Below are 17,168 nucleotides of genomic sequence, written 5' to 3'. Positions count from 1 at the left end.
AAAACGTCAAAACAATGTAAACAAAATAATGAAAATATTGTCAAAGAAGTAAACATTTGTCAAAAAAATCAAAAATGTAAAAAAACAATAAAAAAGGCAAAAAGAAGAAAAAAGTTTTCAAAAAATAAAAAAAAGTCAATAGTCGAAAAAACTAAAAAATTAAAAAAAAGAAAAGAAATGAGAAAGTGGTCCAAAATGACAAAATAGTTAAAAAAGGAAAAAAAGTTCAAAATGTCAAAAAAGTCCAAAATGTCAAAAAACTCTAAAATGTTGAAAAATGTCCAAAATGTCAAAAAAGTCCAGTGAGTAAATAAAAGTAAAAATTTCAAAAATGTCAAAAAAGTAAAAAAAAGCCGAAAAAGTCAAAAATGTCAAAAAAGTTAAAGAAATCAAAAAAAAAGTCGGAAAGGTAAAAAAAGTAAAAAAAAGTCCAAAAAGTCAAAAAACCCAAAAATTAAAAAAAAAGTCAAAAAAAGTCAAAAAAGTCAAAAAAGTCAAAACAGTAAAAAAAAAGTCAAAAAAGGCAAAAAAGTCAAAAAAATAAACGAAGTCGAAAAAGTCAAAAAAGTAGAAAAAGTAAAAAAAAGTACAAAAAGTCAAAAGAGTCAAAAAAGTAAAAAAAGTCAAAAGAGTCAAAAAAGTAAAAAAAGTCAAAAAAGTCAAAAAAGTCAAAAAAGTCAAAAAAGTAAAAAAAGTAAAAAAAGTAAAAAAAGTCAAAAAAGTCAAAAAAGTCAAAAAAGTCAAAAAAGTCAAAAAAGTCAAAAAAGTCAAAAAAGTCAAAAAAGTCAAAAAAGTCAAAAAAGTCAAAAAAGTCAAAAAAGTCAAAAAAGTCAAAAAAGTCAAAAAAGTCAAAAAAGTCAAAAAAGTCAAAAAAGTCAAAAAAGTCAAAAAAGTCAAAAAAGTCAAAAAAGTCAAAAAAGTCAAAAAAGTCAAAAAAGTCAAAAAAGTCAAAAAAGTCAAAAAAGTCAAAAAAGTCAAAAAAGTCAAAAAAGTCAAAAAAGTCAAAAAAGTCAAAAAAGTCAAAAAAGTCCAAAAAGTCCAAAAAGTCAAAAAAGTCAAAAAAGTCAAAAAAGTCAAAAAAGTCAAAAAAGTCAAAAAAAAAACAAAAAAATCAAAAAAGGCAAAAAAGTCAAAAAAAGTCAAAAAAGTCAAAAAAGTCAAAAAAGTCAAAAAAGTCAAAAAAAAAACAAAAAAATCAAAAAAGGCAAAAAAGTCAAAAAAAGTCAAAAAAGTCAAAAAAGTCAAAAAAGTCAAAAAAGTCAAAAAAGTAAAAAAAGTAAAAAAAGTCAAAAAAGTCAAAAAAGTCAAAAAAGTCAAAAAAGTCAAAAAAGTCAAAAAAGTCAAAAAAGTCAAAAAGTCAAAAAAGTCAAAAAAGTCAAAAAAGTCAAAAAAGTCAAAAAAGTCAAAAAAGTCAAAAAAGTCAAAAAAGTCAAAAAAGTCAAAAAAGTCAAAAAAGTCAAAAAAGTCAAAAAAGTCAAAAAAGTCAAAAAAGTCAAAAAAGTCAAAAAAGTCAAAAAAGTCAAAAAAGTCAAAAAAGTCAAAAAAGTCAAAAAAGTCAAAAAAGTCAAAAAAGTCAAAAAAGTCAAAAGTCAAAAAAGTCAAAAAAGTCAAAAAAGTCAAAAAAGTAAAAAAAAGTCAAAAAAGTCAAAAAAGTAAAAAAAGTCAAAAGTCAAAAAAGTCAAAAAAGTCAAAAAAGTCAAAAAAGTCAAAAAAGTCAAAAAAGTCAAAAAAGTCAAAAATGTCAAAAAAGTCAGAAAAGTCAAAAAAGTCAAAAAAGTCAAAAAATCAAAAAAGTCAAAAAAGTCAAAAAAGTCAAAAAAGTCAAAAAAGTCAAAAAAGTCAAAAAAGTCAAAAAAGTCAAAAAAGTCAAAAAAGTCAAAAAAGTCAAAAAAGTCAAAAAAGTCAAAAAAGTCAAAAAAGTCAAAAAAGTCAAAAAAGTCAAAAAAGTCAAAAAAGTCAAAAAGTCAAAAAAGTCAAAAAGTCTAAAAAGTCAAAAAAGTAAAAAAAAAGTCAAAAAAGTCAAAAAACCAAAAAAGTAAAAAAAAGCAAAAAATTCAAAAAATTTAAAAACGTCAAAAAAGTCAAAATTCTCAAAATCGTAAAAAAGGTAAAAACGGCCGAAAAAGAAATAAAAAAAAAAGAGGTTAATTATAAAAAAAGAAGCAAACAAATGAATAAAATCAAATCGGTCAAAGCTGTTTGAAAGTAAGATCTGTAAAAAAAATTTCAAGGCGTGTCCTAAAACCTTATAGTCTTAAAGTCTTAAAGTCTTAAAGTCTTAAAGTCTTATAGTCTTAAAGTCTTAAAGTCTTAAAGTCTTAAATTCTTAAAGTCTTAAAGTCTTAAAGTCTTAAAGTCTTGAAGTCTTAAAGTCTTAAAGTCTTAAAGTCTTAAAGTCTTAAAGTCTTAAAGTCTTAAAGTCTTAAAGTCTTAAAGTCTTAAAGTCTTAAAGTCTTAAAGTCTTAAAGTCTTAAAGTCTTAAAGTCTTAAAGTCTTCAAGTCTTAAACATTTAACGTCTTATAGACTTAAAGTCATAATGTTTTAAAGTCTTAAAGTCTTAAAGTCTTAAAGTCTTAAAGTCTTAAAGTCTTAAAAGTTTCAATAGTTTTAAGTTTTAAAAAGTATGTAAGTGTTTAACATTTCTTATCGTTGTGTTTTTTTCTTTCGTTACTATTAACTTAATTTTAAATGGAAAATTTTGCAGGTTATCTTATTAAATGAGATAAATTCTAAAAAATAAAAATACATACTTATATTTGACGGAATGAGATAAGCGTATAAATAAATCTGATAAATCCCATCCTACAACTCCATGCGAGGAAAAGTGACACAATTTTCGAATTACAGCATTTCAACCGTTTTGCATTTTTGCTTTTTCTCACTTTTGTCATTTTTGTTGATTGTTTATTTTTCTCGTCTCTTTCCAGAGCTGTGGCGTTGTGTTGATTCTGTTGCGCGAAAAATTGTATAATCCACCGTGTGCCCCGTGAATGAATGAGTAATCAGCCGGAAAGGAGGCCCTCGATATTTGCTAACTCATCCAACACTCAAAACTGGTTTAAGCTTTTATTTTCGGCGATAGTTTATTGACTTGCAAATTGACTAATCAGTTATTGATCATTTTTCCCCCGTCTCTCACCAAATTTGCCTTATCAATGCGCCATCTAATCGTTTAAAAAATTCGGAAAAGCATATCGTTAGCGATCAAGTTTTTCTTTCTACCAATCCATTCCACACATTTGCTCGAAACATTCAAGGGGCCACCTCCTTTGCCCGGCTAGAAAAATGAACCTCGAAATCATCGGACTGCTGCTAGTGGATAGAGACGATAATTTGCGCTGATGCGACGCCCAAAGAAGAAGTGAGTGAGAAAGTGAATCACCACCCCATCGCATAACATCTGACGGGAGCGACGAATTTTCTGAACCTCATCAAGGACTGCCAGCCGCTAGCGGATTTCCTGCTCCAGCGAGGAGTCGCGAGAATTAAAAGGTAGGATATAATCAAAATAATAAAGTTTCCGTGGGAATTTTGAATGACTTTACTTAATGTAGAGCTTTTAGATCACATAGCAACTATTATTAAAACTTTTTTAAATTATTTTGATTGAAATATTTTTTCTATCAATGAAAAAAATCAATTTTCTATATATACCGTAAAATGGGGTGAATATAATGAGGTTCTTAGCTTCTCAATAAAAATACATTTAATGTGAAGGTTTGATTTTCTATAGTTTGAGGATTATCGATATTGTATTTTGATTTCAAATCGACATCATATCTCATAACATTTTGATAGTTGCTAACTAAACGATTTTCATACGGGATCAGTGAGATACTTCTAATTTTTCAATCAGAGTGCATTTTGCCCCAAAAATCAATGTTTTTGAGAATGTAGCTTCTCATCAGTGGTAAATCGGACAGCTTAATTAGTGGGGCGCGTTTTGAGAAATTAGAGTGAACAAGAAAAAATAACACTTTTTTTACAGTCCAAGCCAAAGTTTAAAGGGAAATTACTTTCGCTGTGAAGATTATGAACCATACTATCTAAAGTCTGTATCACATCTGTTTCACATCAAAATCTGGTCGGATAAAAAAGATCATTTCTCCGCAAAGAAATAACGTTCAACAAAAATAAAATTGTCATTTTGTGGGGATTTTATTGCATTTTAAGGAGAAAAAAAATACATAAAAATCATTCGCTTTTCGGATGAATTTTTGAACTTTTTTTGTGATACCACCCATCATTTTCTGCACAGTACTGCTGGTAACCTCATTCGCCGCTTTGTTCCACCTTTTTTTCATGGTTCTGCCACATTTCTTCAGTTTGCCCTTAACTATTGCCCAATATTTCCCGATGGGACAAAAATCCGGACAGTTTGGTGGATTGATACTTTTTTCAACAAAAATCGATCTTGTTCTCTTTATACCACTGAACGACATCCCGGCTGTAGTGGCAGCTTGCCAGATCCTGCTAGAACTTCACCGGACCTTTGTGGGACCGAATGAATGGCAAAACTCTCTTTTGGAGACATTCTTCTTTGTAAACATTTCCATTCATTGTGTCCCCAGTGATGAAAATTTTAGTCTTCTTCCCACAACTACAGATCCCTTGCCAAATCATCAATTTACGAGCAAATTTATCTGCGGAAACAAACTTGAATCTACCCGCAGCATTCCTTTTACGCTTCGCAAGGTAAAATTTGTTACTGGGTATTTGTCCAAAATCCATTTTGACGTAAGTTTCGTCGTCCATCAAAATGCATCCGTTCTACATGGTCAACACTTTCTCGTACAACTTCCTTGCCCTGGTTTTGTCAACCAGGTTTTGTTTCAGCGTCTTGTTGGGGTGTTTGCTTGCATGATACGACCGCAAGTCTTCTCGCAAACAAACTCGCCGAGCTGTACTGTGGTTCGTCTTGAACTTTTTCGCCAAATCACGCAAGGAGATTCCAGGATTATTGTGAACTGATCGAATCACCTTTGCTCGCAGCTTCCGGTCATATGTTCCACTTTTACGCCTGGTTTGTTTTGCTCGATCCACCGTAAGGGTCTCCCGGTAACGTTGCAGCGCCGAATTTACAGTCGATTTTGGATATTTCAGGAATTTCGCGATCTTTACCCCTGACCACGTCGGTTTCTCTACGTGAGTGTGCAGAATTTTCTCTCGCCTTTCGCGTCCCATCGTCGATAACTTTTGACTGACTGCTTCAATCTTGATGAAATTTTCACCACTAAGTAAACAAACCATCCGGATCAAAACACTGTCAATAGATTCGCGATGTGACAACCAGGGGCGCTGTAGTAAATGAAAAGATACGACCAGATTCTATGTGTAGCAGACTTTATTTTTCCAACAATAAATGAAAATCAATGGAAACCCGGAAATTTTGTAAAGGGTTCAAAAATAGGAGACTTTCAACTTTGATGTTCTATTTTTAGATCTGACGCGACCAAGACTTTGTTTCAATTCCAACAAATCAACGAAGGTGCAAATATTTAATTAGGGCAAAGTTCAGAACCAATATTTGGCATTAACAACATACCCTACCCATATAAAAATGTATGTTTGTCTCTCTGTCTGTTCGCAATAGTCACGAAAACTACTGAACCGATCAACGCGAAATTTGGTATATAACAGTTTTTGGGGTCGGAAATGCTTTCTAAAATACTTTCAAACCACTCCGACTTAAAGGAAAGTGTTATTCGGACTTCTCAAGGGTAGGGAAACAAGTCTTTGTAGTGATGGATTCAAAGGACTCAAAGCTATAATTGAATTACAATTAGATACAAAAAAAAACATATCACATCGTCGCTTACATTCAAAGTTTCCTACTTCACACAAGATTACTTCCTCGATGGCTAATACGACTGCTTTTTATCAGGTCCTATTAAATAATTTGCTTATTAGGCTATGCTTTAAACTAAATCTAAAAACTTACGTCACGTGAGATCAGACTGGTCAACTTCTTCCACAATACACGGCTTTCAGCACATTAAACCTAAACATATAAACATTTAAATTTTGCTCTCCTTCCGAAATTCGGTTACTTACGGTACGCATGGACTCAATCAATTTGCTCAGTAATTCCTGTCGATTCAACGGCACTCGCACTCGATCTAAATAAAAGCTTCCTATTAGCACTTGATCCTTTTCTCTACTTTTTCTACTTACAGATCCAGTCTAGAGTTTCGCTAAAACTTTCCGATAAGCGGCAGTGCCCGTAATCACTCAAATTACTCCAAATCAATTTGATCACAAACTCTTTCTAGCTAAACCGAATTCATAACAGAACAAAATGGTGTAAACATTCATCATACTTTTACTAACACAAATTTCTGTACACAATTCTATACCTATTCCGTACACAATTCTACACCTATCTTATCAATCATCATCGATCCGTCATCAATGTTTTTCTGACGCACAGTGGTCGAATTTGCGTACAACATACCCCCACCCGTAAGCCCAGTAGTTATTCCATCGGTTAATTTCTGCTGGGTTTACCACTTTCAACTTCGAGTACAGCCAATTTTGACACTGGTCGCAGCTTCTTTTTATTGTTCACCTGCACAACTGCTGAACGAACTCTCCCATCCATACCGACTTTGACCTCTGTGACGATTCCTCTTTCGTGTTTATTTTCTTCCTGTACGAACACTAGATCTCCTACAGCTATTTCTCTGACGTCTTCAAACCATTTTGTGCGTTTATTTAAACTGGGAAAATATTCATGCTGCCACCTTTGCCATAACTTGTCAGCCAGTTGCTGTGCGCGATGGTATCTGCTTCGTAAAGCGTCCACTTGTTCTGTTTGACTCCGAGGTGGAAGACATTCGGCGGCACAACCTTTCAAAAAGTGGTTCGGCGTAGAAGCTTCCAGGTCATCCTTGACATTTGTCGAAACATATGTCAGTGGTCTGGAGTTGATCAAATCCTCTGCTTCCACTAAAGCAGTAGATAGAATCTCATCCGTGAGTTTTCCTCCGTCTACGATTGTGTTCAAGGCTACCTTTACCGATCGAACCATCCGCTCCCATACTCCACCCATATGTGGTGCTGCTGGTGGATTGAAGGTCCACTTAGTTTTTGAGCATGTGAAAGTGTCGGCACAGTCTCCATTGATCTTTCGGATCGCAGCGGCTAGTTCTCTACTGGCTCCAACGAAATTCGTTCCGTTATCGGAAAATATTTCAAGCGGACTTCTCCTCCTCTTCACAAACCTTCGGATAGCCATTTTACACGATTCCGTATTCAAAGTATGAGCCACCTCCAGATGCACGGCACGAGTCGTCATGCATGTAAACAAGGCCACCCAACGCTTTTCTCGTCGTCTTCCAACAGAAACTTCTAGTGGACCAAAATAGTCTAATCCAACGTATGAAAATGGCTCTACTCCCAGGGCCATTCGTTGTCTCGGTAAAGGTGCCATTTTGGGAATGAACGGTCGCGCTTTGTGCACTTTGCACCACTGACATTCCTTTATAACCGACTCTACAATCGCTCTCAGGGACCCAATACAAAAACGCTGCCTTAGTTCGTTAACAACTGTTTCTCTGCTGCTGTGATTCGTTCTTTGATGACAATTTTCGACCAATTTCCTAGTTATCGGGTGCCTTTTGGGAAGAATTATTGGAAATCTTGCATCATAGCTAGCGAAATCTGCGAATACTGTTCTTCCTTCTACCCGTAGAACTCCGAACTCATCAAGAAAGGGCGATTTGTCATACAGATTGCTAGAACGTTCCAGTTGTCTCTGCTGATCCTTCGGTACTTTTCGGTTTCGTGACAGTAGAGCTATTTCATCCGCGTATTCCTCCTGCTGCGCCATCCGCCACAAACAATTTTCCGCCATGAAATATTCTTCTTGTCGAAGGGGTACAACCACTCCTGGAATCTGCGATTTTCTGCCGGCCGCATTTGTAGGAAGGGCGTCTATCGGTTTATTTGCCACTCGAAGCTTGCAATTTTCGACGTAACGGTACACTGTTGCCACCATGCGCACTAAAATAGACCACCTCGATATATGCTCAATCCGGCTTCCAAAAACATCCGTACAAGTTGTAGCGCTGAACAGAACATGAGCTCGAACTTCATCCTCGATGACTATAATATTCTGGTTTTGTTCTGGCCAATTTTCTTCCGACTGGTGCAAAAATTCAGAACCCTTGAACCACCGACTATCTGAATTGATTTCCGTTCCTTTCCCCCATTTAGTTAAATCATCTGCTGCATTTTCTTTTGATGGTACCCATCGCCAGTCTTCAGGATTGGTTAAGCTTAAGATCTGACCAACACGATGAGCTACGAATTCTTTAAATTTCTTCCGCTCTGATCTAATCCACGAATAAACCGCCTTCGAGTCTGTCCACATAACCGTTTTGGTAATTGGAAAGGAATGACTCTCTCGTATGCCTTTTGCAAGGCGGGCCCCCAATGTCGCGGCTTGCAATTCTTTCCTGGGTATCGACATGTGCTGTAATGGAGCAACTTTGGCTTTGGCTTCGATAAAGGCACAATGAATCAGTTCATCTTTCACAAACCGGAAGTATGCAACAGTGCCATACGCGTCTTCACCGGCATCGGAGAAAACGTGCAACTGTACACTCTCGTACGATGTTGAGTCGAATCTGCCAAGGTAACAACGAGGAATTTCAACGGTGTCGATCAACGGAAATAGATTTGTCCAACGTAACCATTGGTGATACTGCTCCTCTCTCAATTTATCGTCCCATTCGATTCCACTTCGCCATACATCCTGCATAATTATCCGTCCGTGGATCAGGATTGGCGCCAGAAATTGTTTCGGGTCAAACATGCTCATGATGCACCTCAACGCAATTCGTTTAGTGGGCCATGCACCTTCCTTAATAAAGGGGTGCAGGTCCGCGCGCATGTCTGTCGAAAAAACAAATGTATCCTTGACGGCATTCCAACTGATACCCAGAACACGTTCAACATTATCAGTTTTGTTAACTTCAACAAACCTAGCAGATTCCATGGAAGTAGAGCCAAGTTCTTTGAGCACTTCAGGAGAATTACTCATCCAGTTCCGCAATTCGAAGCCGCCAGCTGCATGTTCCGCTTTTACATCCTTAGCCCTCTGAACAGCTTCACATTCCGTGTCAACACTATCAAAATAATCGTCGACGAAATGCTTCTCGATGATAGCCTTTGCCGCCTCAGGGTACTGCACTGCATGCTCTCGAGCATTTAAGTTTTTGACGTACTGCGATGTACAAGGAGAACAGCTAGCTCCGAACACCACCACGTCCATTACAAATATCTGCGGCTCTGCGACATCTGTACGAAACAAGAAGCGTTGAGCCTGGCGGTCCTCCGATCTCACACGTATCTGGTGGAACATTTCTCGAATGTCCGCTCCAAAAGCAATCCGTCTCTCCCGAAAACCGTTGATAACTGTTGATAAACACGAAACCATATCCGGCCCTTTCAGAAGAAAATCGTTGAGCGAAACTCCTTTGTTCTTAGCAGCGGCGTCCCATACTAGACGCATCTTTCCTTGCTTCTTCGGATTAATTACAAAATTTAGGGGCAGGTACCACGTCCTCTCCGGCGGAGTGTTTTGTAATTCTAGCTCTGTAATCAAATGAGCGTAACCCTTCTCGATGTACTCGTGCAACTGTTTTAAAATGGCCTCACGAACGCCCGGCTGCTTATCCATTCTACGATCCAAGCTATTTGTTCGTTTCAAAGCCATTTGATAACTCTCCGGGAACCTCACGTTGTCTGTTTTCCACAGCAACCCAGATTCGAAACGATCTCCTGTACGCCTTGTCGTTCGCTCCAATATTTCGCGAGCTCGCCGGTCTACGTTCGATTCCAGCAGAACTGGAGATATCCCAACTGCTTCGAAGCTAAAATATTCTTTCAAGGACTCATTCATTTCTCGGTCGTTTCTATCGCACTCGTCGCAGGAGCGGTGATGTCCCAAGAAATGTACATTGGCTACTACACCTGTTCGTGGTCCGTACAAACTCCATCCTAGCCGACATTGTATAGCGACGGGTTCTCCTAACTCTCCTATTCGGGATTGAAGCGGGGCGATAAGATGAGCATTGTTGATTCCAATCAACAACTTCGGTTTTGTTGACCCGTAGCTTGGGATTTCAATGTCCCGCAGGTGTAAGAATTTCTCACGCAGCTCACCGCTGTCCAAACATTGCATGGGTAAGTCCAGTTTACGGACGGTTCTAGCATCAATCAGATCGAAGCGGTTCATGTCATCTACAGCCGATATTTGAAGGTGTATTTTAGCTGATCGATTCTCCACCGTACTCATTCCGTTGGTCCAACTCATTTCCAGAGGTTCTATGTTTCCTTTTGATCCCAACTCCTTAGCTAGTTCGTCCTCAATCAGTGTCACTGATGATCCTTCGTCTATCAGCGCTAACGCCTTCAGTTTTTTTAGGTCGCTGTAAACCACTACAGGAATCATTCGAAATATGACTGACTGTCGATGACTGTTGCAGCTCGCAATCAAATGCGGTGCGTTTGAATTTGACTCCCAGTGTAAGAGTGGATGATGTCTCTGATCACAACGATTCGTACCACATCGGCGTTTCGACATGCAATGTTTTCCGTTATGGTTGTACAGGCACAATGGGCACAACTCTAACCGCTGTACCATGTTCCAACGTTCCTGCAAATTCGATGCTCTGAATTCATTGCAATTGCGTCCAAAATGTCCTGCCAACCCGCAAATCGAGCAGCCCTTAGAGTGATAGTTTTCGGAAGAGACAGCTGTTCTAGACGGAGGAACATTTTCAAACTCCTGTTGACTGCATGTACAGCACTTGTGACCATCAGTATCCGTAATGTTGACAAATCCTTTAACCACCGGTTTTTCACGCCGTCACCCTCTCACCGGGTCTTCGATGTTGCACGGCGCATATGTTACCTCCAGCGCTTTGTCCACCAACTCTTCCATAAATTCTTCGAACACCTCCAGATCCACCGCTATCCGTTTTCGCTTGAACTCCACCCATTCCATTGCGTAGACCGAGGGTAGCTTCTGAACCAACCGCTGCATCAAGATAGGATTTCGAAGATGATCTGTCAATTTCGCTGCTTTCATGTGCTGAGTAACCTCCTCAACGGCACTCCCAAACTCAATAACAGACTCCAGATCTTCTGAGTTGGGGCCCGGAAGGGTCTGTATACGATCGGCCAATATCGTTGAAAGAACTTCGGGGTTTCCAAAACGTCTGCGTAACTTTTGAATTATGAAAGGAACGTTTTCTGGAAGAAGTAAACGATTCCGCACCACGTCCAATGCCTTTCCAGTCAAAGCCTCGCGTAGACGAACCAGATTCTCTGAATCACTAAATCCGCAGGCTGTATTCGATTGTTCATATGAGCTTATGAATATTGGCCATTCTTCGGGTCGACCTGAGAATTTCGGCAAGCTCTTTGGGTAAACTTGCCTAGACGCGATTATCTGCAGCTGAGATGCGCCATCGGAGAGTTTTGTAGTGCTTAAAGCCGTACCTTTAAAAGACTTCGATGCGACGCTACTTATTTCTGGCAAACCAATTCCACCACAAGCTATTTCACATCCAGAAATTTCCTCTTCTTGACGGTCCTCTTCCTTAGGTGTCGATTGTTTTCGCTGTTCGTACGTCGTTTCGCTTCGACCCACCTCGGAATCCTTTTGCCAATCTTCAACTCTTTTCCGGAGATTATACTCTTCATCCTCGCTGGAATCGCCTTCGGGTTCAGTTTCTTCTTCCGCAAGCCTTTCTAAAACATGTCTGCGTTCCATGAGCTCCTTCTCACGCCTGATTCCTTTCAGCTCCATCTCCAATAATTTTCGCTCAATTTCTTCTTCTTGGCGCCTTTGCGTGCTCTCTTCTTGCAACCGTTGTAGCTCACGCTTTGCCTTCTCACGCGTTGAAGCCTTTGACGACCTGCTACCAGCATTACTTGCACTGCACTCACTTTTTTTATCTTCACTCCGCGTTCCAATAACAGAAGAATTGGTGTCTGGGAAACGTAAAAGAGACTTTCTAATGGCGCCGGTATACGTGCTTTCTGTTCTAGCATCCGATCTAACTGCCTGCCTATCATCCTGTTGCTCGACCTTACCTTTCTTAGCTGTTTTAACGATATTCTTTGAGGGTAATTTCGATTTAGGGTTTTTTTTTATGTTTTTCTTTGCATGCACGCGGGGGACCACGACGAGTTTTTGTATTCCCTGCCGAAGCGAACGATTCCAAAAGCGATGGCTCGTCCGTTATACATTTTACGCAGAACCAAACACTTTCTGATACGCTGTCTTGAACATTTACGCAGGAAAAATGATACCAATCTCCACACCGATTGCACCGAACGCTTGCATCGTAATTCTCGCCCTCCTCGCAGCACTTATACTTGTAACCTTCCGCCATCTTGGATTTTGAATCTTTGAGAATGTTATTCGGACTTCTCAAGGGTAGGGAAACAAGTCTTTGTAGTGATGGATTCAAAGGACTCAAAGCTATAATTGAATTACAATTAGATACAAAAAAAAAACATATCACATCGTCGCTTACATTCAAAGTTTCTTACTTCACACAAGATTACTTCCTCGATGGCTACTACGACTGCTTTTTATCAGGTCCTATTAAATAATTTGCTTATTAGGCTATGCTTTAAACTAAATCTAAAAACTTACGTCACGTGAGATCAGACTGGCCAACTTCTTCCACAATACACGGCTTTCAGCACATTAAACCTAAACATATAAACATTTAAATTTTGCTCTCCTTCCGAAATTCGGTTACTTACGGTACGCATGGACTCAATCAATTTGCTCAGTAATTCCTGTCGATTCAACGGCACTCGCACTCGATCTAAATAAAAGCTTCCTATTAGCACTTGATCCTTTTCTCTACTTTTTCTACTTACAGATCCAGTCTAGAGTTTCGCTAAAACTTTCCGATAAGCGGCAGTGCCCGTAATCACTCAAATTACTCCAAATCAATTTGATCACAAACTCTTTCTAGCTAAACCGAATTCATAACAGAACAAAATGGTGTAAACATTCATCATACTTTTACTAACACAAATTTCTGTACACAATTCTATACCTATTCCGTACACAATTCTACACCTATCTTATCAATCATCATCGATCCGTCATCAATGTTTTTCTGACGCACAGTGGTCGAATTTGCGTACAACAGAAAGGGAGCTCCCATACATAATTTATAATAATATGACACAATCCGAACAATTTTCGGAAACTACTGAACCGATAAATGTGTGTAGCCGTTTTCAAGACCGAAAATAGTTTCTATAAAATAGTTTCTATATACTTCTATAATTCAAAAAGAGGGGGCTCCAATACAAAATTGATAAAAATATGACATAATTCGAACAATTCTCAGAAACTACTGAACCGATCAACGTGAAATATGATGGGTAGCCGTTTTCAAGACCGGGAATGGTTTCGATGATACTTTCATCCGGAATCCAAAAAAGGGGAGGGGGGGGGGCTCCCATACAAAATAAAAATACAATTGACCAAATTTCATCACTTCAACACTTGTTGATTATGTACAAATTTTCCTGTATCTCGCTTCGAAAAGTATATTAAGTTGTATTGAAGATCCTTCCTATTTTTTTTTCTAAAGCTTCGTTCCTTCAACCTACGAGTTACGTTGCAACTCAAGACAATCCTGAAGCCTAGTTCCCATGAAAAATAGTTCGATTTTCAATAGTGCTGAAATTTAATTATAAAGAAAGATTATTTATCAAAATTAACTTTTTCCATGAATGGGGTAGCAAAGCACACTGTACTAACTGTGACGGGATGTCATCGAAGTATAGACTACATCGTGGTTACGATACGATTGATTGTCTTTATTGAATCTAGTCTAATTGATACTTATTGCTAAAGCATGCTTACAGAGAGAGAAAACGAAAATGAGAGAATCGGAGGTGCTCGGTAGTATGTGGGAATTTATTGCAGTTGACAAAGTGTCGATAATTGCGGATAATGTGTAATTGGAGAAAGGTTCAAATTTAGCCTGGGAACTATGCATCGTTGGCGGTTGCGGCATAGGCTGTTGAACTTGGGCGTTCTTGCCCATGTTGCGAGACTTTGGCGATGAGAAATATTGTTGCTGTGCCACATCGGTTGGCCGTATGCAGCTAAGATAATTAATGCATTACAACACCGGGTCAGCTAGTAATAAACGCAGAGAATTTTCTCAAATTGCTAACATTTACTAACAAATGATGTTGTTACACAAAAAATAGACAGTCCTCAATAACTTTCAAAACTCAATTTTCACTCCCCTTCCCGTCCATTAAGAAAAAAACATTTATTTTACATTAAACTTCATGACAAAGACTATGCAACAGCAAAACATCAACCTATTACTCAAATGATGTACAAATACAATTCACACAGTGAAGTTATATTTAGACGCAACAATGAACAAATCAAAATTAAAAAAGACATTTAGAACAACTTGGTACAACAGCAATATAACAGTTTACAATAGTTTTAAGTACCGTAAACTGGGGGAAATTTGATCAGCGGGGTAACTTTGATCAAAATGAAATTTTTGCAGATAATCATCATTAACTAAGTATAAAGTAAAAATATTTGAAAACTGTTTACTACGTTTGGAAGCCTATGAATTGAGTTACAAATGAGCTAAATTTGATTTTTATTAGAAGATTTTTTAAATTACTTCAAATGCAATTTTAAGATTTTAAAATATCTAGTTTTTTGAAGGCTCACCAACAAACATCTTTCTTGATCAAATGTAAGCATTTAGGAGCATATGGGTTGTTTAATATGAAAGTTCAATTTTTTTCTTGGTTTAGGTTTAGTTTAAGTGTTATTTTTATACTCATTTGTTGATAATTTTGGGATACTGAAAAAAAACGGTCATTTTCCATGAAAAAGTCCGTGTAGAAAAAACCCTATCAAATGGTTAAGTATGAAGAAAAAATGAACATGTTAAGAGTGCGAGAACTTAGGGAATTGCATGAAGGTAAAATTTCATTTGTTTTTGAAGCCAAAAAATATTGAGAAATGTTTATAATTTTTGCCCCTAAATGTATGCAGCAACATTGTCCATCTTTTGAGTATATTTGTTTTTGAAAGAAAACGTTGAAAAATTCAATTGAGTCTAAACAAAAAATTACTGTTATCGAAATTTTGAGCCTTATGTGCTAAATGGCATCAAAACAATAAATTTGAAGATTTTGAGATACGTAAAAACCACAGTGATCAAAGTTACCCCGAAACTCTAAATCTGGTTTTGTAACTAACGTTTAATTATAACCACCAATGTCGTTTGAATTTACTGCAATGACATGTTTAATGATCATGTTTAATACTCCTTACCTCAGTAAGTATTTTAAAGCTTTCAGCTATTACGAAAAACCAACCCCTTCAAAAATATTCAAAAATGAATGAAAAAAGTGATCAAAGTTCCCACAGTTTACGGTAATTTTAGATATTGTAGTCTACAAAGTTTGACCAAATCAATCTATATATAAAAAATGAATTTCTGTCTGTCTGTCTGTCTGTTCCCTATAGATTCGAAAACTACTGAACCGATTAACGAGAAACTTGGCAGGTGAAAAATGTTCCTATAATAGTTTGGAACCTTTCATTTTTATTTATTTCTGAAGTTTTATGGCCCCACTGGAAGGGGGGAGGGGGTCTTTCAAATAAAAGTAATTAGTCTCCATAACTCGAGAGCTAATGATGCAAATGGAACCAAATTTAGCATGGGAGGGTATTTGAATACGAGATATGATTGTTTGATGAATTGAGGCCTCTTCTTTCATTTAGCGGGGAGATGTATATAGGGAAAAGGGGTTACCATACAAACTTTTTGCATAACTTGAAAATTGATTGAGCAAATGAAACAAAATTTTACATTACAGGGTATTTAAGCATATCAGTTATTTAAGCACTATTTAAGTACAAGAAATATTTCCATGAATATTAAGTACTTGCTCCTCCATCCAATGGAGAGATAGAAAAGGGAAATGAGACTCTCTCTCATATTTTTGCATAACTCGACTAACAATCTAACCAAGCAAATAGAATCAAATGGGATGGGATAGGATGGGAGTATTTCTATGGTTATTTGAAACAATTCCTTTCCCTACCATTCTTTTGCATAACCAAAGAATGTATCCTACAAATGGACACAATTTTGACATGGGAATTTATTTTGATATGGCCTCTATGATTATTTGAGACACCACTCTTCTTCCAGAAGAGGAGAGGATGGCCCAATACAATTTTGTTAGCATAAGCAAAGCATCTCAATTTATGTTGACAAAACCATTAATTGGAATTTCAGTTCCAGATATGTGTCTACAATTTTTATAGATTCTTATGCCTTGTATTGTAAAGAGGGTAGGTAAGGAAGGAGCTCCATATACATTTTGTTGTATAGCTAAAAATATAACAACCAATGGGATTAAATTGGATATGAGAGGGTTTTGGTACGAAAAAAATAGTTATGATTATTAGAGACCCCGACTTCATTCCAGGTTTGATTCAAATTTTATTTGACATAACTTGAAAACTATTATCAAACATATGGAACCAACTGTGGCATGTAACATTTTTCAGATTTTCTTAATATTTCTAAGGTATAGTCCGTGAGGGTGGGGAATTTATATCAATTAATTTATTAAAGAACATCTGAAGCTTATAAAAACAGATTTAAAATTTCAAAACTTGAAAACTAATTATGATAGTTTCTGAATATAGTTCACGTCATCTTTGTGTTGCTATTTTAGCTGCATGTCTCATTCTATAGCGGTGACTTTTGATTTATGTTGTAATTTGATTTTTAATCATGCTCACAAAACAATAAAAATTTGAATAATTTTTTGAAAATCTCATTTATTTTTGAAAGGTGTAGCAAAGCACACCGGGTCAGCTAGTAATTAAAAAAATAAATATTGGATGCAATTTTATGTCTCCTGAAAAGGGAATCAAGTTTCCTTGAATCAAGGACCAAGTCTCTTTTAACTCAAAAAAACACAACTGCTTTAAGCTCTACGATAATACTTCTGAAGCATTAACGGGAATGAATATTTGGAACATGATAACTTGAGATTACATACTGTCAAATACTATAAAAAAGGCGCATTACATTAAAAAAAAGATAAGATGAAA

The 17,168-nt window shown here is 36.9% G+C and overlaps 2 protein-coding genes across 5 annotated transcripts in view; one reads left to right on the top strand and one right to left on the bottom strand.

The window, feature by feature from the left end:
- Positions 1–17,168, top strand: part of LOC129744289 (putative uncharacterized protein DDB_G0291608) — a 438,626-nt gene that overhangs the window by 155,365 nt on the left and 266,093 nt on the right. For all 4 annotated transcript variants that reach the window (XM_055736745.1, XM_055736743.1, XM_055736742.1 and 1 more), the window contains one exon: positions 2,929–3,493. The gene's annotated coding sequence lies outside the window, so the exon portion shown is untranslated. The remainder of the gene's footprint in view (positions 1–2,928; positions 3,494–17,168) is intronic.
- LOC129743327 (uncharacterized) overlaps positions 6,489–17,168 on the bottom strand; it is a 49,258-nt gene continuing 38,578 nt past the window's right edge. The window contains exons 2-3 of the mRNA XM_055735311.1: positions 10,882–12,134; positions 6,489–10,803 (exon numbers count right to left, since the gene is read on the bottom strand). Coding sequence (XP_055591286.1) covers positions 6,489–10,803; positions 10,882–12,134 — 5,568 coding nt within the window. The remainder of the gene's footprint in view (positions 10,804–10,881; positions 12,135–17,168) is intronic.

The sequence above is a fragment of the Uranotaenia lowii genome, chromosome 2 (genome assembly GCF_029784155.1).
Source record: "Uranotaenia lowii strain MFRU-FL chromosome 2, ASM2978415v1, whole genome shotgun sequence".
Taxonomy (NCBI): Eukaryota; Metazoa; Arthropoda; class Insecta; order Diptera; family Culicidae; genus Uranotaenia; species Uranotaenia lowii.
Note: the sequence above shows the minus strand (reverse complement) of the source record. Positions and strands in the feature narration are given on the sequence as shown.